General features: G+C 40.1%; 1 protein-coding gene across 1 annotated transcript in view; it reads right to left on the bottom strand.

Moving 5' to 3' along the window:
• LOC139755466 (phospholipid-transporting ATPase ABCA3-like) overlaps positions 1-22,040 on the bottom strand; it is a 151,899-nt gene extending 129,859 nt beyond the window's left edge. Inside the window, 1 exon segment of the mRNA XM_071673799.1 lies at positions 21,127-22,040. Within this exon segment, the coding sequence (XP_071529900.1) occupies positions 21,127-21,157 (31 nt within the window). The 5' untranslated portion in view covers positions 21,158-22,040.
• Positions 22,041-22,302: the final 262 nt, after the last annotated feature.

Below are 22,302 nucleotides of genomic sequence, written 5' to 3'. Positions count from 1 at the left end.
GAGGTATAAGTTTGTTCAGTATTCCTGGGAAATTATATAGGAGGGTATTAAGTGCGAGGGTCAAGACAGGTACAGAGCATTAGATGGGGAAGAGCGGTGTGGTTTCAGAAGTGGTAGAGGATGTGTGGATCAGGTGTATGCTTTGAAGAATGTATGTGAGAAATACTTAGAAAAGCAAATGGATTTGTATGTAGCATTTATGGATCTGGAGAAGGCATATGATAGAGTTGATAGAGATGCTCTGTGGAAGGTTTTAAGAATATATGGTGTGGGAGGCAAGTTGTTAGGAACAGTGAAAAGTTTTTATCGGGGATGTAATGCATGTGTACGTGTAGGAAGAGAGGAAAGTGATTGGTTTCTCAGTGAATGTAGGTTTGCGGCAGGGATGTGCGATGTCTCCATGGTTGTTTAATTTGTTTATGGATGGGGTTGTTAGGGAAGTGAATGCAAGAGTTTTGGAAAGAGGGGCAAGTATGCAGTCTGTTGTGGATGAGAGAGCTTGGGAAGTGAGTCAGTATTTGTTCCCTGATAATGCAGCGCTGGTGGCTGATTCATGTGAGAAACTGCAGAAGCTGGTGACCGAGTTTGGTAAAGTGCGTGAAAGAAGAAATTGAGAGTTAATGTGAATAAGAGCAAGGTTATTAGGTACAGTAGGGTTGAGGGTCAAGTCAATTGTGAGGTAAGTTTGAATGGAGAAAAACTGGAGGAAGTGAAGTGCTTTAGATATGTGGGAATGGAATTGGCAGCTGATGAAGCCATGGAAGCGGAAGTGAATCAAAGCTTGGTGGAGGGGGCGAAAATTCTAGGAGCCTTGAAGAATGTGTGGAAGTCGAGAACATTATCTCCGAAAGCAAAAATGGGTATGTTTGAACGAATAGTGGTTCCAACAACGTTGTATGGTTGCGAGGCGTAGGATATGGATAGAGTTGTGCGCAGGATGGTGGATGTGCTGGAAATGAGATGTTTGAGGACAATATATGGTGTGAGGTGGTTTGATCCAGTAAGTAATGATAGGGTAAGAGAGATGTGTGGAAATAAAAAGAGTGTGGTTGAGAGAGCAGAAGAGGATGTTTTGAAATGGTTTGGTCACATGGAGAGAATAAGTGAGGAAAGATTGACATAGAGGATATATGTGTCAAAGGTGGAGGGAACGAGGAGAAGTGGGAGACCAAATTGAAGGTGGAAAGATGGAGTGAAAAAGATTTTGAGTGATCGGGGCCTGAATATGCAGGAGGGTGAAAGGCGTGCAAGAAATAGAGTGAATTGGAACGATGTAGTATACCGGGGTCGACGTACTGTCAATGGATTGAACCAGGGCATGTGAAGCGTCTGGGGTAAACCATGGAAAGTTGTGTGGGGTCTGAATGTGGAAAGGGAGCTGTGGTTTCGGTGCATTATTACATGACAGCTAGAGATTGAGTGTGAACGAATGGGGCCTTTGTCTCCTTTTCCTAGCGCTACCTCGCACACATGAAGGGGTGAGGGGGTTGTTATTTCATGTGTGGCGAGGTGGCGATAGGAATGAATAAAGGCAGACAGTATGAATTATGCACATGTGTATATATGTATATATCTGTGTGTGTGTATATATATGTATACGTTGAGATGTATAGGTATGTATATTTGCGTGTGTGGACGTGTATGAATATACATATGTATGTGGGTGGGTTGGGCAATTCTTTCGTATGTTTCCTTGCGCTACCTCGCTAACGCGGGAGACATCGACAAAGCAGGATAATAAAAAAAATATGCATATATATATATATATATATATATATATATATATATATATATATATATATATATATATATGTATGTATATTGGGAAGAATCATAATTTTGCGCGTGATCAAGATATTTCTATGAGTCCACGGGGAAAATGAAACACAATAAGGTTCCCAAGTGCACTTTCGTGTAATAATTACATCATCAGGGGAGACACAAGAGAGAAATATAAGTCAGTTGATATACATCGAAGAGACGAAGCTAGGACGCCATTTGGTAAACATATGATTGTCCAAAACAAACAACGAGCGTTCATAAACTAATCATTTTACAAATTTGGTCAACAATAAAGTTATCTGATTTGTATAGACCATCACTAATATTAAGATTATGATTCTTTGTGTATTTGATAATGGAAGATTCAATGATATTTTCTCTTGGTAATAGAGTTAATATTGATTGTCCAAAACATACAACGAGCGTTCATAAACGTATCATTTTGCAGATTTTATCAGCAATAAAGTTATCTAATTTGTATAGACCATCACTAATATTAAGATTATAATTCTTTGTGTTTTTGATAATAGAAGATTCAATAATAATTCTCTTGGTAATAGAGTTAAGGTTAATAACTGAGATGGCGTTACTCCAGTCAATACAATGATCATAGTTTTTAACGTGATTAAACAAGGCATTTGATTCTTGTCCTGCTCTTATACTATATCTATGTTGCTTAAGTCTAACAGAAAGTTCTTTACCAGTCTGACCAACATGAAATTTATCACATTTTCCACAAGGCACTTTATAGATGCATCCAAGTGAATTTTATGGTGAATTTCTGATTAAGATATTCTTTATAGTATTATTGTTGCTAAAGGCAACATTTACATTAAAGGGTTTAAGCAACATGGGAAGCAAAGTGAAATCATTATCAAAAAGGAGAACTAAAAGATTCTTGGTGTCAATGGGAGGTTTGGGCTTAACTCTACAAAATTATTTCTTTTCTAACTTAAAGGATTTATCAAGGAAAGATCTAAGGTACTTTAACTTGGATCCAACAGAATATATCTTCTCAAACTCATCATCAATAAACTCTGGACTGCAAATACGTAATGCCCTAAGGAACATAGATTGAAACGATGGTAGTTTAACTCTGTCATGTTGAGATGAGTAATAATGAATATATGAACATACATTGGTGGGTTTTCTGTGTATGCTAAACTTAAACTTGTTTCCTTGTCTATGGATCATGCAATCTAAAAATGGTAACATACCATTATTTTCATTTTCTACAGTAAATTTGATGAAAGGTACTAAATTGTTAAGTAAGGGGAGAAAAATTTGTAAATTTTCATTTGTTGGCAAAATGCAAAGAACATCATCTGCATACCTAAACCAAATTGCATTAAACGGTAGAATATTCCTTAGTAATTTTGTTTCAAAAAATTCCATGTAAAGATTACTTAGTACAGGTGAAAGAGGGTTACCTATTGCCATACCAAATTTTTGAGCATAATAATCTCCATTGAATTGAAATACACGGTCTTTTATACACAATTTTATCAGTTCAGTGAAATTAGACTTTGAAACAGGTGAATTGAAACAGGTGAATGAATATCATCCAAGACATCAGATAAATATTCTAAAAGGTCATGAACTGGAACTTTAGTGAAAAGGGCAATTAGCTAGCACTGGTTTTGAAATTATTATCTGTAAGGGTTTAGTATATGCCAGTTTGTCAAAACCAGTGCTAGCTAATTGCCGAAAAAGATTCATAAGAGCTATTAACACCTTAAAAAAAGACAAGGAGATACATATTACTAAGGCAGATAAGTCTAACTATGTTGTGATTTTAGACAAAAGTAACTATTTATCTAGAATGAATGATCTTCTAAATGATAACACAACATATTCTAAACTTAGTAAAAATCCCTTAGAAGCAGTTAATTCTCATTTCAATAAAAAAAAATGAAGTTGTTGTTGAAAGGTAACACTTCTCTTATCAAAAGTTTGTCATCTTTGTCCCCTTCATTACCATATATGTATGGACTTATCAAAATACATAAACAGAATTTTCCAGCAAGACCTATAGTGAGCTCAGAAGGCTCCATCACATATAAATTGTCAAAATGGTTAGTTTCTTTATTAATTCCTTTAGTGGGTAATGTATCAAATTCTAATAGCATGATCAATGTAGATTTAGTCAACAAGCTAAACAATATCAATGTTGATTTCGATTCTAAACTTGTTAGCTTTGATGTTTCCTCACTAAAGTTCCAGTTGATGACCTTTTATAATATCTATTTGATTCCTTGGATGATATTCATTTACCTGTTTCAAAGTATAATTTCATTGAACTGATAAAATTGTGTATAAAACACTGTGTATTTCAATCTAATGGAGAAAATTTTGCTCAAAAATTTGGTATGGCAATGGGCAACCCTCTTTCACCTGTACTTAGTAATCTTTATATGGATTTTTTTGAAACAAAATTACTAAAGGATATTCTACCTTTTAATGCAATTTGTTTTAGGTATGTACATGATGTTCTTTGTGTTTGGCCAACAAATGAAAATTTAAAAATTTTTCTCCCCTTACTTAACAATTTGGTACCTTCCATCAAATTTACTGTAGAAAATGAAAATAATGGTATGTTACAATTTTTAGATTGCATGATCCATAGACAAAGAAACAAGTTTAGGTTTAGCATATACAGAAAACCCACCAATGTATGTTCATATATTCATTATTACTCATCTCAACATGATAGAGTTAAATTATCATCATTTCAATCTATGTTCCTTAGGGCATTACGTATTTGCAGTCCAGAGTTTATTGATGATGAGTTTGAGAAGATATATTCTATTGGATCCAAGTTAAAGTACCATAGATCTTTCATTGATAAATCTCTTAGGTTAGCAAAGAAATTATTTCATGGAGTTGAGCCCAAACCTCCTATTGACACCAAGAATCTTTTAGTTCTCCCTTTTAATAATAATTTCACTTTGCTTCTCATGTTGCTTAAATCTTTTAATGTAGATGTTGCCTTTAACAACAATAATACTATAAAGAATATCTTAATCAGGAATTCACCAGAAAATTCACTTGGATGCATCTATAAAGTGCCTTGTGGAAAATGTGATAAATTTTATGTTGGTCAGACTGGTAAAGAACTTTCTGCTAGACTTAAGCAACAAAAATATAGTATAAGAACGGGTCAAGAATCAAATGCCTTGTTTAATCACGTTAAAAACTGTGGTCATTGTACTGACTGGAGTAACGCCATCTGTCATTAACTCTAACTCTATTACCAAGAGAAATATTATTGAATCTTCAATCATTAAAAACACAAAGAATTATAATCTTAATATCAGTGATGGTCTATACAAATTAGATAACTTTATTGTTGATTAAATCTGCAAAATGAAAAGTTTATGAACACTCGTTGTATGTTTTGGACAATCATTATTAACTCTATTACCAACGGAAATATCATTGAATCTTCTATCATTAGATACACAAAGAATTATAATCTTAATATCAGTGATGGTCTATAAAAATTACATAACTTTATTGTTGACCAAATTTGTAAAATGATTAGTTTATGAACGCTCGTTGTTTGTTTTGGACAATCATATGTTTACCAAATGGCGTCCTAGCTTCATCTTTTCGAAATATATCAACTGACTTATATTTCTCTCTTGTGTCTCCCCTGATGATGTAATTATTACACGAAAGTGCACTTAGGAACCTTATTGTGTTTCGTTTTCCCCGTGGAAAACGAAAAATGTATATATATATATATATATATATATATATATTTTTTCTTTCAAACTATTCGCCATTTCCCGCATTAGCGAGGTAGCGTTAAGAACAGAGGACTGGGCCTTGAGGGAATACCCTCACCTGGCCCAATTCTCTGTTCCTTCTTTTGGAAAATTAAAAAAAAAACGAGAGGGGAGGATTTCCAGCCCCCCGCTCCCTCCCCTTTTAGTCGCCTTCTACGACACACAGGGAATACGTGAGAAGTATTCTTTCTCCCCTATCCCCAGGGATAAACCAGCGCTGTATCATCAGCAAACAACAACTGACTCACTCCCCAAGCTCTCCCATCCACAACAGACTGCATGCCTGCCCCTCCCTCCAAAACTCCTGCATTCACCTCCCCAACAACCCCATCCACAAACAAATCAAACAACCATGGAGACATCACACACCCCTGCCGCAAACCTACATTCACTGAGAACCAATCACCTTCCCCTCCTCCTACACATACACACGCCTTACATCCCCGACATATATATATATATATATATATATATATATATATATATATATATATATATATATATATATATATATATATATATACACATATATATATATATATATATATATATATATATATATATAAATTTATATATACATTTATATATATATACATTTATATATATATATTTATATATATATATATATATATACATATATATATATATATATATATATATATATATATATATATATATATATATATATATATATATATATATATATATAGAAGAGAGAATGTTAGGGTGAAGAGAGTGGTGAGAGTAGGTGAGCTTGGGAAGGAGACTTGTGTGAGGAAGTACCAGGAGAGACTGAGTACAGAATGGAAAAAGGTGAGAACAAAGGAGGTAAGGGGAGTGGGGGAGGAATGGGATGTATTTAGGGAAGCAGTGATGGATTGCGCAAAAGATGCTTGTGGCATGAGAAGCGTGGGAGGTGGGTTGATTAGAAAATGTACTGAGTGGTGGGATTAAGAAGTAAGATTATTAGTGAAAGAGAAGAGAGAGGCATTTGAACGATTTTTGCAGGGAAAAAATGCAAATGAGTGGGAGAGGTATAAAAGAAAGAGGCAGGGGGTCAAGAGAAAGGTGCAAGAGGTGAAAAAGAGGGCAAATGAGAGTTGGGGTGAGAGAGTATCATTAAATTTCATGGAGAATAAAAAGATGTTTCAGAAGGAGGTAAATAAAGTGCGTAAGACAAGGGAGCAAATGGAAACTTCAGTGAAGGGGGCTAATGGGGAGGTGATAACAAGTAGTGGTGATGTGAGAAGGAGATGGAGTGAGTATTTTGAAGGTTTGTTGAATGTGTTTGATGATAGAGTGGCAGATATAGGGTGTTTTGGTCGAGGTGGTGTGCAAAGTGAGAGGGTTAGGCAAAATGATTTGGTAAATAGAGAAGAGGTAGTAAAAGCTTTACGGAAGATGAAAGCCGGCAAAGCAGCAGGTTTGGATATTATTGCAGTGGAATTTATTAAAAAAGGGGGTGACTGTATTGTTGACTGGTTGGTAAGGTTATTTAATATATGTATGATTCATGGTGAGGTGCCTGAGGATTGGCGGAATGCTTGCATAGTGCCATTGTACAAAGGCAAAGGGGATAAGAGTGAGTGCTAAAATTACAGAGGTATAAGTTTGTTGAGTATTCCTGGTAAATTATATGGAAGGGTATTGATTGAGAGGGTGAAGGCATGTACAGAGCATCAGATTGGGGAAGAGCAATGTGGTTTCAGAAGTGGTAGAGGATGTGTGGATCAGGTGTTTGCTTTGAAGAATATATGTGAGAAATACTTAGGAAAACAAATGGATTTGTATGTAGCATTTATGGATCTGGAGAAGGCATATGATACAGTTGATAGAGATGCTCTTTGGAAGGTTTTAAGAATATATGATGTGGGAAGCAAGTTGTTGGAAGCAGTGAAAAGTTTTTATCGAGGATGTAAGGCATGTGTTCGTGTAGGAAGAGAGGAAAGTGATTGGTTCTCAGTGAATGTAGGTTTGCGGCAGGGGTGTGAGATCTCTCCATGGTTGTTTAATTTGTTTATGGATGGGATTCTTAGGGAGGTGAATGCAAGAGTTTTGGAAAGAGGGGCAAGTATGAAGTCTGTTGTGGATGAGAGAGCTTGGGAAGTGAGTCAGTTGTTGTTCGCTGATGATGCAGCGCTGGTGGCTGAATCATGTAAGAAACTGCAGAAGCTGGTGACTGAGTTTGGTAAAGTGTGTGAAAGAAGAAAGTTATAGGTAAATGTGAATAAGAGCAAGGTTATTAGGTACAGTAGGGTTGAGGGTCAAGTCAATTAGGAGGTAAGTTTGAATGGAGAAAAACTGGAGGAAGTAAAGTGTTTTAGATATCTGGGAGTGGATCTGGCAGCGGATGGAACCATGGAAGCGGAAGTGAATCATAGGGTGGTTGAGGGGGCGAGAATTCTGGGAGCCTTCAAGAATGTTTGGAAGTCGAGAACATTATCTCGGAAAGCAAAAATGGGTATGTTTGAAGGAATAGTGGTTCCAACAATGTTGTATGGTTGCGAGGCGTGGGCTATGAATAGAGTTGTGCGGAGGAGGGTGGATGTGCTGGTAATGAGATGTTTGAGGACAATATGTGGTGTGAGGTGGTTTGATCGAGTAAGTAATGAAAGGGTAAGAGAGATGTGTGGAAATAAAAAGAGTGTGGTTGAGAGAGCAGAAGAGGGTGTTTTGAAATGGTTTGGTCACATGGAGAGAATGAGTGGGGAAAGATTGACCAAGAGGATATATGTGTCGGAGGTGGAGGGAACGAGGAGAAGTGGGAGTCCAAATTGGAGGTGGAAAGATGGAGTGAAAAAGATTTTGAGTGATCGGGGCCTGAACGTGCAGTAGGGTGAAAGGCGTGCAAGGAATAGAGTGAATTGGAACGATGTGGTATACCGGGGTCGACGTGCTGTCAATGGATTGAACCAGGGCATGTGAAGCGTCTGGGATAAAACATGGAAAGTGTGTGGGGCCTGGATGTGGAAAGGAAGCTGTGGTTTCGGTGCATTATTACATGACAGCTAGAGACCGAGTGTGAACGAATGGGGCCTTTGGTGTCTTTCCTAGCGCTACCTCGCTCACATGAGGGGGGAGGGGGTTGTTATTCCATGTGTGGCGAGGTGGCGATGGGAACAAATAAAGGCAGACAGTATGAATTATATACATGTGTATATATGTATATGTCTGTGTGTTTATATATATGTGTACATTGAGATGTATAGGTATGTATATTTGCGTGTGTGGACGTGTATTTATATACATGTGTATATGGGCTAGTTGGGCCATTCTTTCGTCTGTTTCCTTGCGCTACCTCGTTAACGAGGGAGACAGCGACAAAGCAATATATATATATATATATATATATATATATATATATATATATATATATATATATATATATATATATATATATATATATATATATATATATATATATATATATATATATATATATATTATCCCTGGGGATAGGGGATTAAGAATACTTCCCACGTATTCCCTGCGTGTCGTAGAAGGCGAGTAAAAGGGGAGGGAGCGGGGGGCTGGAAATCCTCCCCTCTCGTTTTTTTTTTTTTTTGATTTTCCAAAAGAAGGAACAGAGAATTGGGCCGGTTGAGGGTAGTCCCTCAAGGGCTCAGTCCTCTGTTCTTAACGCTACCTCGCTAATGCGGGAAATGGCGAATAGTTTGAAAGAAAGAAAAAAAAAAAAAATATATATTTATTTTTTTTTTATACCTCGTCGCTGTCTCCCGCGTTTGCGAGGTAGCGCAAGGAAACAGACGAAAGAAATGGCCCAACCCCCCCCCCCCCATACACATGCACATACACACGTCCACACACGCAAATATACATACCTACACAGCTTTCCATGGTTTACCCCGGACGCTTCACATGCCTTGATTCAATCCACTGACAGCACGTCAACCCCTGTATACCACATCGCTCCAATGCACTCTATTCCTTGCCCTCCTTTCACCCTCCTGCATGTTCAGGCCCCGATCACACAAAATCCTTTTCACTCCATCTTTCCACCTCCAATTTGGTCTCCCTCTTCTCCTCGTTCCCTCCACCTCCGACACATATATCCTCTTGGTCAATCTTTCCTCACTCATTCTCTCCATGTGCCCAAACCATTTCAAAACACCCTCTTCTGCTCTCTCAACCACGCTCTTTTTATTTCCACACATCTCTCTTACCCTTACATTACTTACTCGATCAAACCACCTCACACCACATATTGTCCTCAAACATCTCATTACCAGCACATCCACCCTCCTCCGCACAACTCTATTCATAGCCCACGCCTCGCAACCATACAACATTGTTGGAACCACTATTCCTTCAAACATACCCATTTTTGCTTTCCGAGATAATGTTCTCGACTTCCACACATTCTTCAAGGCTCCCAGGATTTTCGAAACCTCCCCCACCCTATGATTCACTTCCGCTTCCAATGTTTCATCCGCTGCCACATCCACTCCCAGATATCTAAAACACTCTACTTCCTCCAGTTTTTCTCCATTCAAACTTACCTCCCAATTGACTTGACCCTCAACCCTACTGTACCTAATAACCTTGCTCTTATTCACACTTACTCTAAACTTTCTTCTTTCACACACTTTACCAAACTCAGTCACCAGCTTCTGCAGTTTCTTACATGAATCAGCCACCAGCGCTGTATCATCAGCGAACAACAACTGACTCACTTCCCAAGCTCTCTCATCCACAACAGACTTCATACTTGCCCCTCTTTCCAAAACTCTTGCATTCACCTCCCTAACAACCCCATCCATAAACAAATTAAACAACCATGGAGACATCACACACCCCTGCCGCAAACCTACATTCACTGAGAACCAATCACTTTCCTCTCTTCCTACACGTACACCTTGCCTTACATCCTTACAGCCTGAACATGCAGGAGGGTGAAAGGCGGGAAAGGAATAGAGTGAATTGGATCGATGTGGTATACCGGGGTTGACGTGCTGTCAGTGGATTGAATCAGGGCATGTGAAGCGTCTGGGGGAAGTTGTGTGGGGCCTGTATGTGGAAAGGGAGCTGTGGTTTCGGGCATTATTGCATGACAGCTAGAGACTGAATGTGAACGAATGGGGCCTTTGTTGTCTTTTCTTAGCGCTACCTCGCACACATGAGGGGGGAGGGGGATGGTATTCCATGTGTGGCGAGGTGGCGATGGGAATGAATAAAGGCAGACAGTGTGAATTGTGTGCATGGGTATATATGTATGTGTCTGTGTGTGTATATATATGTGTACATTGAGATGTATAGGTATGTATATTTGCGTGTGTGGACGTGTATGTATATACATGTGTATGGGGGTGGGTTGGGCCATTTCTTTTGTCTGTTTCCTTGCGCTACCTCGCAAACGCTGGAGACAGCGACAAAGCAAAATAATAATAATAATAAATATATATATATATAAATGTATACGTTGAAATGTATAGGTATGTATATGTGCGTGTGTGGGCGTTTATGTATATGCATGTGTTTGTGGGTGGGTTGGGCCATTCCTTCGTCTGTTTCTTGCGCTACCTCGCTAACGCGGGAGACAGCGTCAATGTAGAATAATAATAATATATATATATATATATATATATATCATACAAACCTCCAACAGCCAGGATCGAAACCGAGACCCCTGTGCGATGGGTGGGAACGCTACCGCTCGGCTATGATCGCCCCTTTAGGGAAATTACTATTCGAACACAACCTACTCGACTTTCCCCTCGTCTCATGTTGTTCTATGAAGATGAGCGTTGATATGCACTATGTTCGTATTCATATACCTCCGCGTTGTACAGTTGGATTCGGTAAAATGCTATCTGCTGGCTGTGTGAGCCTGACGGGAAATGACCAGTGTAGATCCCGTTGCTCACCAACGTGAGACGAAGGGTATTCGAGTACATAATATTCGAATAGTTATTTACCTATTAGTGGTGATCATAGCATAGCGGTAGCGCTCCCGCATGTTGCAGAAGGGTCCTAGGTTTGATCCTTGCTGTTGGAGATTTGTATGTTCTATGCAGTGCGCGTTCATATGCACTTTGTTCGTATATATATATATATATATATATATATATATATATATATATATATATATATATATATATATATATATATATATATATATATATATATATATATATATATATATATATACATATATACTCCCATACACACACGTAAACAGAGCTATACATATTTACACATGTACATATCAATACTTGCTTGCCTTTTTCCATTCCTGGTGCAACCACGTCCCACAGGAAACAGCATCGCTACTCTCAGTTCCAGCGAGGTAGCACCACGAAAACAACCAAAAAAGGCCACATTCGTTCACACTCATCTTTAATCATCATTGTAATGCACTAAAACCACAGCTCCCTATCCACATACGGGCCCCACAAATCTTTCCATGGTCTACCCCAGACGCTTCACATGCCCTGGTTCAGTCTATTAATAGCACGTCGACCCCTGTATACCACATCGTTTCAATTCACTCTATTCCGTACATGCCTTTCACCTTCCTGTATGTTCAGGCCCCGATCACTCAAAATCTTTTTCACTCCATCCCTCCACCTCCAATTTGGTCTTCCGCTTCTCCTTGTTACCTCCACCTCCGACACATATATCCTCTTGGTCAATCTTTCCTCACTCATTCTCTCCATCTGACCAAACCAAATCAACAAACTATTTTCTGCTTTCTCAATCACAGTATTTATATTTCCGCACATCTCTCTTACCCTTTCATTTCTTACTCGATCAAACCACCTCACACCACTAATTGTCCTCAAACATTTCATTTCCAACACATCCACCTTCCTCCGTACAACCCTATCCATAGCCGATGCCTCGCAACCATATAACATTGTTGGAACCACTATTCCTACAAACATACCCATTTTTGCTGTCGGAGATAACGTTCTCGCCTTCCTCACATTTGTCATCGCTCCCAGAACCTTCGCCCCCTCCCCCACTCAGTGACTCACTTCCGCTTCCATGGTACCATCCGCTGCTAAATCAACTCCCAGATATCTAAAACACTTCACTTCCTCCAGTTTTTCTCCATTCAAACTTACCTCCCAATTGACTTGTCCCTCAACCCTACTGTACCTAATAACCTTACTCTAATTCAAATATATATATATATATATATATATGTATATATATATATATATATATATATATATATATATATATATATATATATATATATATATATATATATATATATATATATATTTTTTTTTTTTTTTTTTTGCTTTGTCGCTGTCTCCCGCGTTTGCGAGGTAGCGCAAGGAAACAGACGAAAGAAATGGCCCAACCCACCCCCATACACATGTATATACATACGTCCACACACGCAAATATACATACCTACACAGCTTTCCATGGTTTACCCCAGACGCTTCATATGCCTTGATTCAATCCACTGACAGCACGTCAACCCCGGTATACCACATCGCTCCAATTCACTCTATTCCTCGCCCTCCTTTCACCCTCCTGCATGTTCAGGCCCCGATCACACAAAATCTTTTTCACTCCATCTTTCCACCTCCAATTTGGTCTCCCTCTTCTCCTCGTTCCCTCCACCTCCGACACATATATTCTCTTGGTCAATCTTTCCTCACTCATTCTCTCCATGTGCCCAGACCATTTCAAAACACCCTCTTCTGCTCTCTCAACCACGCTCTTTTTATTTCCACACATCTCTCTTACCCTTACGTTACTTACTCGATCAAACCACCTCACACCACACATTGTCCTCAAACATCTCATTTCCAGCACATCCATCCTCTTGCGCACAACTCTATCCATAGCCCACGCCTCGCAACCATACAACATTGTTGGAACCACTATTCCTTCAAACATACCCATTTTTGCTTTCCGAGATAATGTTCTCGACTTCCACACATTCTTCAAGGCTCCCAGAATTTTCGCTCCCTCCCCCACCCTATGATCCACTTCCGCTTCAATGGTTCCATCCGCTGCCAGATCCACTCCCAGATATCTAAAACACTTCACTTCCTCCAGTTTTTCTCCATTCAAACTCACCTCCCAATTGACTTGACCCTCAACCCTACTGTACCTAATAACCTTGCTCTTATTCACATTTACTCTTAACTTTCTTCTTTCACACACTTTACCAAACTCAGTCACCAGCTTCTGCAGTTTCTCACATGAATCAGCCACCAGCGCTGTATCATCAGCGAACAACAACTGACTCACTTCCCAAGCTCTCTCATCCCCAACAGACTTCATACTTGCCCCTCTTTCCAAAACTCTTGCATTCACCTCCCTAACAACCCCATCCATAAACAAATTAAACAACCATGGAGACATCACACACCCCTGCCGCATACCTACATTCACTGAGAACCAATCACTTTCCTCTCTTCCTACACGTACACATGCCTTACATCCTCGATAAAAACTTTTCACTGCTTCTAACAACTTGCCTCCCACACCATATATTCTTAATACCTTCCACAGAACATCTCTATCAACTCTATCATATGCCTTCTCCAGATCCATAAATGCTACATACAAATCCATTTGCTTTTCTAAGTATTTCTCACATACATTCTTCAAAGCAAACACCTGATCCACACATCCTCTACCACTTCTGAAACCACACTGCTCTTCCCCAATCTGATGCTCTGTACATGCCTTCACCCTCTCAATCAATATCCTCTCATATAATTTACCAGGAATACTCAACAAACTTATTTGTCTGTAATTTGAGCACTCACTCTTATCCCCTTTGCCTTTGTACAATGGCACTATGCACGCATTCCGCCAATCCTCAGGCACCTCAACATGAGTCATACATACATTAAATATATATATATATATATATATATATATATATATATATATATATATATATATATATACATATATAAGGGGATAAGAGTGAGTGCTCAAATTACAGAGGTATAAGTTTGTTGAGTATTCCTGGTAAATTATATGGGAGGGTATTGATTGAGAGGGTGAAGGCATGTACAGAGCATCAGATTGGGGAAGAGCAGTGCGGTTTCAGAAGTGGTAGAGGATGTGTGGATCAGGTGTTTGCTTTGAAGAATGTATGTGAGAAATACTTAGAAAAGCAAATGGATTTGTATGTAGCATTTATGGATCTGGAGAAGGCATATGATAGAGTTGATAGAGATGCTCTGTGGAAGGTATTAAGAATATATGGTGTGGGAGGCAAGTTGTTAGAAGCAGTGAAAAGTTTTTATCGAGGATGTAAGGCATGTGTACGTGTAGGAAGAGAGGAAAGTGATTGGTTCTCAGTGAATGTAGGTTTGCGGCAGGGGTGTGTGATGTCTCCATGGTTGTTTAATTTGTTTATGGATGGGGTTGTTAGGGAGGTAAATGCAAGAGTCCTGGAAAGAGGGGCAAGTATGAAGTCTGTTGGGGATGAGAGAGCTTGGGAAGTGAGTCAGTTGTTGTTCGCTGATGATACAGCGCTGGTGGCTGATTCATGTGAGAAACTGCAGAAGCTGGTGACTGAGTTTGGTAAAGTGTGTGGAAGAAGAAAGTTAAGAGTAAATGTGAATAAGAGCAAGGTTATTAGGTACAGTAGGGTTGAGGGTCAAGTCAATTGGGAGGTGAGTTTGAATGGAGAAAAACTGGAGGAAGTGAAGTGTTTTAGATATCTGGGAGTGGATCTGTCAGCGGATGGAACCATGGAAGCGGAAGTGGATCATAGGGTGGGGGAGGGGGCGAAAATTTTGGGAGCCTTGAAAAATGTGTGGAAGTCGAGAACATTATCTCGGAAAGCAAAAATGGGTATGTTTGAAGGAATAGTGGTTCCAACAATGTTGTATGGTTGCGAGGCGTGGGCTATGGATAGAGTTGTGCGCAGGAGGATGGATGTGCTGGAAATGAGATGTTTGAGGACAATGTGTGGTGTGAGGTGGTTTGATCGAGTAAGTAACGTAAGGGTAAGAGAGATGTGTGGAAATAAAAAGAGCGTGGTTGAGAGAGCAGAAGAGGGTGTTTTGAAATGGTTCGGGCACATGGAGAGAATGAGTGAGGAAAGATTGACCAAAAGAATATATGTGTCGGAGGTGGAGGGAACGAGGAGAAGAGGGAGACCAAATTGGAGGTGGAAAGATGGAGTGAAAAAGATTTTGTGTGATCGGGGCCTGAACATGCAGGAGGGTGAAAGGAGGGCAAGAAATAGAGTGAATTGGAGCGATGTGGTATACAGGGGTTGACGTGCTGTCAGTGGATTGAATCAAGGCATGTGAAGCGTCTGGGGTAAACCATGGAAAGCTGTGTAGGTATGTATATTTGCGTGTGTGGACGTGTGTATGTACGTGTGTATGGGGGTTGGGCCATTTCTTTCGTCTGTTTCCTTGCGCTACCTCGCAAACGCGGGAGACAGCGACAAAGTATAAAAAAAAAAAAAAAAAAAAAAAAAAAAAAAAAATATATATATATATATATATATTATACTTTATCGCTGTCTCCCGAGTTAACGAGGTATCCCAAGGAAACAGACGAAAGAATGGCCTAACCTACCCACATGGACATGTATATACGTACACGTCCACACACGCACATATACATACCTATACATCTCAACGTATACATATAACAGACATATACATATATACACAGGTACATAATTCATGCTGTCTGCCCTTATTCATTCCCGTCGACACCCCGCCACGCATGAAATGACAACCCCCTCCCCCCGCATGTGATCGAGATAACGCTAGGAAAAGACAACAAAGGCCACATTCGTCCACACTCACTCTATAGCTAAGATGTATAATGCACCGAAACCACAGCTCCCTTTCCACATCCAGGCCCCACAAAACTTTGCATGGTTTACACCTGACGCTTCACACAACTTGGTTCAATCCATTGACAACACGTCGACCCCGGTATACCACATCGTTCCAATTCACTCTATCCCTTGCACGCCTTTCGCCCTCCTGCATGTTTAGACCCCGATCACTCAACAACTTTTTCTCTCCATCTTTCCACCTCCAATTTGGTCTCCCACTTCTCGTTCCCTCCACCTGTGACACATATATCCTCTTTGTCAATCTTTCCTCAGTCATTCTCTCCATTTGACCAAACCATTTCAAAACACCCTCTTCTGCTCTCTCAGCCACACTATTTTTATTACCACACATCTCTCTTATCCTTTCATAACTTACTCGATCAAACCACCTCACACCACATATTGTCCTCAAACATCTCATTTCCAGCACATCCATCCTCCTCCGCACAACTCAGTCTATAGCCCACGCCTCGCAACCATATGATATTGGTGGAACCACTATTCATTCAAACATAACCATTTTTGCCCCCCAAGATACCGTTCTCGACTTCCACACATTTTTCAACGCTACTAGAACTTTCGCCCCTTCCCCCACCCTATGATTCACTTATGCCTCCATGGTTCCATCCGCTGCCAAATCCACTCCTAGATATCTAAAACACTTCATTTCCTCCAGTTTTTCTCCATTCAAACTTACCTCCCAATTGACTTGTCCCTCAACACTGCTGTGGCTAATAACCTTGCTCTTATTCACATTTACTCTCAGCTTTCTTCTTTCACACACTTTACCAAACTCACTCACCAGCTTCTGCAGTTTCTCACACGAATCAGCCACCAGTGCTGTATCATCAGCGAACAACAACTGACTCACTTCCCAAGCTCTCTCATCCACAACAGACTGCATACTTACCCCTCTTTCCAAAACTCTTGCATTTACCTCCCTAACAACCCCTCCTTAAAGAAATTAAACAACCTTGGAGACATTACGCACCCCTGCCGCAAACCGACATTCACTGAGAACCAATCACTTTCCTCTCTTCCTACACGAAGATAAAAACTTTTCACTGCTTCTAACAATAAGCCACCCACACCATATATTCTTAATACCTTCCAAAGAGCATCTCTCTCAACTTTATCATATCCCTTCTCTAGATCCATAAACGCTACATACAAATCCATTTGCTTTTCTAATTATTTCTCATATACATTTTTCAAAGCAAACACCTGATCCACACATCCTCTACCACTTCTGAAACCACACTGCTCTTCCCCAATCTGATGCTCTGTACATGCCTTCACCCTCTCAATCAATACCCTCCCATATAATTTACCAGGAATAATCAACAAACTTATACCTCTGTAATTTGAGCACTCACTCTTTTTTGATGAATTCCACTGCAATACCATCCAAACCCGCTGCTTTTCCGGCTTTCATTCTCCGCAAAGCTTTTACTACCTCTTCTCTGTTTACCAAATCATTCTCCCTAACCCTCTCACTTTGCACACCACCTCGACCAAAATACCCTATATTTCCCACTCTATCATCAAACACATTCAAAAAAACCTTCAAAATACTCACTCCATCTTCTTCTCACATCACCACTACTTGTTATCACATCCCCATTTGCCCCCTTCAATGATGTTCCCATTTGTTCCCTTGTCTCACGCACTTTATTTACTTCCTTCCAAAATATCTTTTTGTTCTCCCTAAAATCTAATGATACTCTCTCACCCCAGTTCTCATTTGCCCTCTTTTTTGCCTCTTGCACCTTTCTCTTGACTTCCCGCCTCTTTCTTTTATACATCTCCCAGTCATTTACATTATTTCCCTGCAAATATCGTCCAAATGCCTCTCTCTTCGCTTTCACTAATAATCTCACTTCTTCATCTCACCTCTCACTACCCTTTCTAATCTGCCCACCTCCCATGCTTCTTAAGCCACAAGCATCTTTTGCACAAGCCATCGCTGCCTCCCTAAATACATCCCATTCCTCCCCAACTCTCCTTACATCCTTTGTTCTCACCTTTTTCTTTTCTATACTCAGTCTCTCTTGGTACTTCCTCACACAAGTCTCCTTCCCAAGCTCACTTACTCTCACCAATCTCTTCACCCCAACATTCTCTCTTCTTATCTGAAAACCTTTACAAATTTTCACCTTCGCCTCCACAAGATAATGATCAGGCATCCCTCCAGTTGCACCTCTCAGCACATTAACATCCAAAAGGCTCTCTTTCGCGCGCCTATCAATCAACACGTAATCCAATAACGCTCTCTGGCCACCTCTCCTACTTGCTTACGAATACTTATGTATATGTCTCTTTTCAAACCAGGTATTCCCAATCACCAGTCCTTTTTCAGCACATAAATCTACAAGCTCTTCACCATTACCATTTATAACACTGAACACCCCATGTACACCAATTATTCCCTCAACTCTCACATTACTCACCTTTGCATTCAGCTCACCCATCACTATAACCCGGTCTCGTGCATCAAAACTACTAACACACTCACTCAGCTGCTCCCAAAACACCTGCCTCTCATGATCTTTCTTCTCATGCCCAGGTGCATATGCACCAATAATCACCCATCCTTCTCCATCCACTTTCAGTTTTACCCATATCAATCTAGATTTTACTTTCTTACACTCTGTCACCCACATTACACATGTATATACACACACGTCCACACACGCACATATACATACCTATACATCTCAACGTATACATATATATACACACACAGACATATACATATATACACATGTACATGCTTAATACTGTCTGCCCTTATTCAATCCCGTCGCCACCCTGCCACACATGAAATGACAACCCCCTCCTCCCTCATGTGCGCGAGGTAGCTCTAGGAAAAGACAACAAAGACCACATTCATTCACACTCACTCTCTAGCTGTCTTGCATAATGTACCCAAACCACATCTCCCTTTTCACATCCAGGCCCCACAAAACTTTCCATGGTTTACCCTAGACGCTTCACATGCCCTGGTTCAATCCATTGACAGGATGTCGACCTCGGGATACCACATCGTTCCAATTCACTCTATTCCTTGCACGCCTTTCACCCTCCTGCATGTTCAGGCTCCGATCACTCAAAATCTTTTTCACTCCATCTTCCCACCTCCAATTTGGTCTCCTTCTCCTTGTTCCCTCCACCTCTGACACATATATCCTCTTGGTCAATCTTTCCTCACTCCTTCTCTCCATCCGACCAAACTATTTCAAAGCACCCTTTTCTTCTCTCTCAACCACACTCTATTTATTACCACACTTCTCTCTTACCATTTCATTACTTACTCGATCAAACCACCTCACACCACCTATTGTCCTCAAACATCTCATTTCCAGCACATCCACCCTCCGCACAACTCTATCTATAGCCCACGCCTCGCAACCATATAACATTTTTGGAACCACTATTCCTTCAAACATACCCATTTTTGCTTTCCAAGATAATGTTCTCGACTTCCACACATTTTTTAACGCTCCCAGAACTTTCGCCCCCTCCCCCACCCTATGATTCACTTCCGCTTCCATGGTTCCATCCACTGCCAAATCCACTCCCAGATGTCTAAAATACTTCACTTCGTCTAGTTTTTCTCCATTCAGAGTTACCTCCCAATTGACTTGTCCCTCAACCGTACTGTACCTAATAACCTTGCTCATGTTCACATTTACTCTCAGCTTTCTCTTTTCACACACTATAACAAACTCAGCCACCAGCTTCTGCAGTTTCTCACCCGAATCAGCCACCAGCGATGTATCATCAGCTGCTTCTAACAACTTGCCTCCCACACCATATATTCTTAATACCTTCCACAGAGCATCTCTATCAACTCTGCCATATGCTTTCTCCAGATCCATAAATGCTACATACAAATCCATTTGCTTTTCTAATTATTTCTTACGTACGGTCTTCAAAGCAAACACCTGATCCATAAATCCTCTTCCACTTCTGAAACCACACTGCTCTTCCCCAATCTGATGCTCTGTACATGACTTCACCCTCTCAATCAATACCCTCCCATATAATTTACCAGGAATACTCAACAAACTTATACCTCTGTAATTTAAGCACTCACTTTTATCCCCTTTGCCTTTTGTACAATGGCACTATGCAAGCATTCCGCCAGTCCTCAGGCACCTCACCATGAGTCATACATACACTGAATAACTTTACCAACCAGTCAACAATACCCCTTTTTTAATGAATTCCACTGCAATACCATCCAAACCCGCTGCCTTGCCAGCTTTCATATTCCGCAAAGCTTTTACTTCCTCTTCTCTGTTTACCAAATCATTCTCCCTAACCCTCTCACTTTGCACACCACCTCGACCAAAACATCCTATATCTGCTACTCTATCATCAAACACATTCAACAAACCTTCAAAATACTCACTCCATTTCCTTCTCACATCACCTCTACTTGTTATCACCTCCCCATTAGCCCCCTTCACTGATGTTCCCATTTGTTCCCTTGTCTTACGCACTTTATTTACTTCCTTCCAAAGCATCTTTTTATTCTCCCTAAAATTCAATGATACTCTCCTACCCCAATTCTCATTTGCACTCTTTTTCACCTTTTGCACCTTTCTCTTGACCTCCTGCCTCTTTCTTTTACACAACTCCCAGTCATTTGCATTATTTCCCTGCAAAAATCGTCCAAATGCCTCTCTCTTGTGTGTATGTTTGCGCCATCTTCACCTTGCCTAACATTCTTACCTGGTTTACCTGAGGTGGAATCGTCGCCCATGGTTGGCGCAGGTGGGCCGCTCACTTATAATTTGCTGGCTGATCTGCTTGCCCTACACTTCACCTGTCATACGAGGAGAGCGTTAAGAAGTAGATACTGAGAAAGAGACAGAACTGTCATTTTATCATGTCCTTTCAATATTGCACATGAAATATTTCTTTTGAATATTGCTGCCGGGTTCTTCCCTTGACCTCGAAAAACCTCTGATCTTTCACTGTGTTACCAGTGCTTTGTTATAGAATTAATGGGATATATCGCAACTTTATGCTGCTTTCTAAACAATAATTTCATTAGTCTGTTAGCTGTTTGAATAATGATATCACCATTTATCTTAGAATTGTGACTGATATCGCCACCACTCTCTCTTTTTCTAGTATCAACAATTTCTATTCATGTTGACCATCTTCACCACCGTCTATGTTCTTTGACAGCATTGACTTTGGTAATTACTTTGACAGCCAACCTTCCCTCAGTTACTTTGAGAGTAAGGTGTTCACCAGTTGGTTTGACAGCGACACCCACAACCATAATTTCCACAAAATTTCCTTCAGCAATGAATCTAACTACAAAGACCACAAGCAATTACTCTGACAACCATGACTTCAACAATGACTTTCAACAACGTAAATCATTTAGTGAAAAACTAAAGAAAATATAATTTTTGTTTCTTCTTTGACTTTTATCGTACATTACGAAATCATTTTCTATGACTCCACGTGAACACTAATTTTCCAATTCATTTCAGTGTCCTCAGCACTAATATGTATCTTTCCTGTGATTGATATTTCTATTCAAAAAGATCACATGTTACAGCCTCATTTGACCGTACTGCCAGATAGAGGAGGAAGAGCAGGTTATCTCGAGTCTCCCAGTGAGGTAGAAGGATTACCTTATCCACCAAACACTCGTCACGTCTTGCTTGCACTTAGTTCAGCTCACAACCGCCTCGCTTTTCAGTTAGCGTCTTGGAAAACCATAATTTGCCCGGCGGTGAACAAAATCTCTGCGCTGTGGCTCGGGACTGTCTCTATGCAAACAAGACGCCCGTTACAAAAACATATTTAATCTAATCTCGTGACGCTCTCGTGTCGATAATGAGATAGAGAGTGCACGGGTCCCTGTTTATGGTCGCTTGCCAATGGGAA

Source organism: Panulirus ornatus, chromosome 19 (assembly GCF_036320965.1).
Source record: "Panulirus ornatus isolate Po-2019 chromosome 19, ASM3632096v1, whole genome shotgun sequence".
Taxonomy (NCBI): Eukaryota; Metazoa; Arthropoda; class Malacostraca; order Decapoda; family Palinuridae; genus Panulirus; species Panulirus ornatus.
Note: the sequence above shows the minus strand (reverse complement) of the source record. Positions and strands in the feature narration are given on the sequence as shown.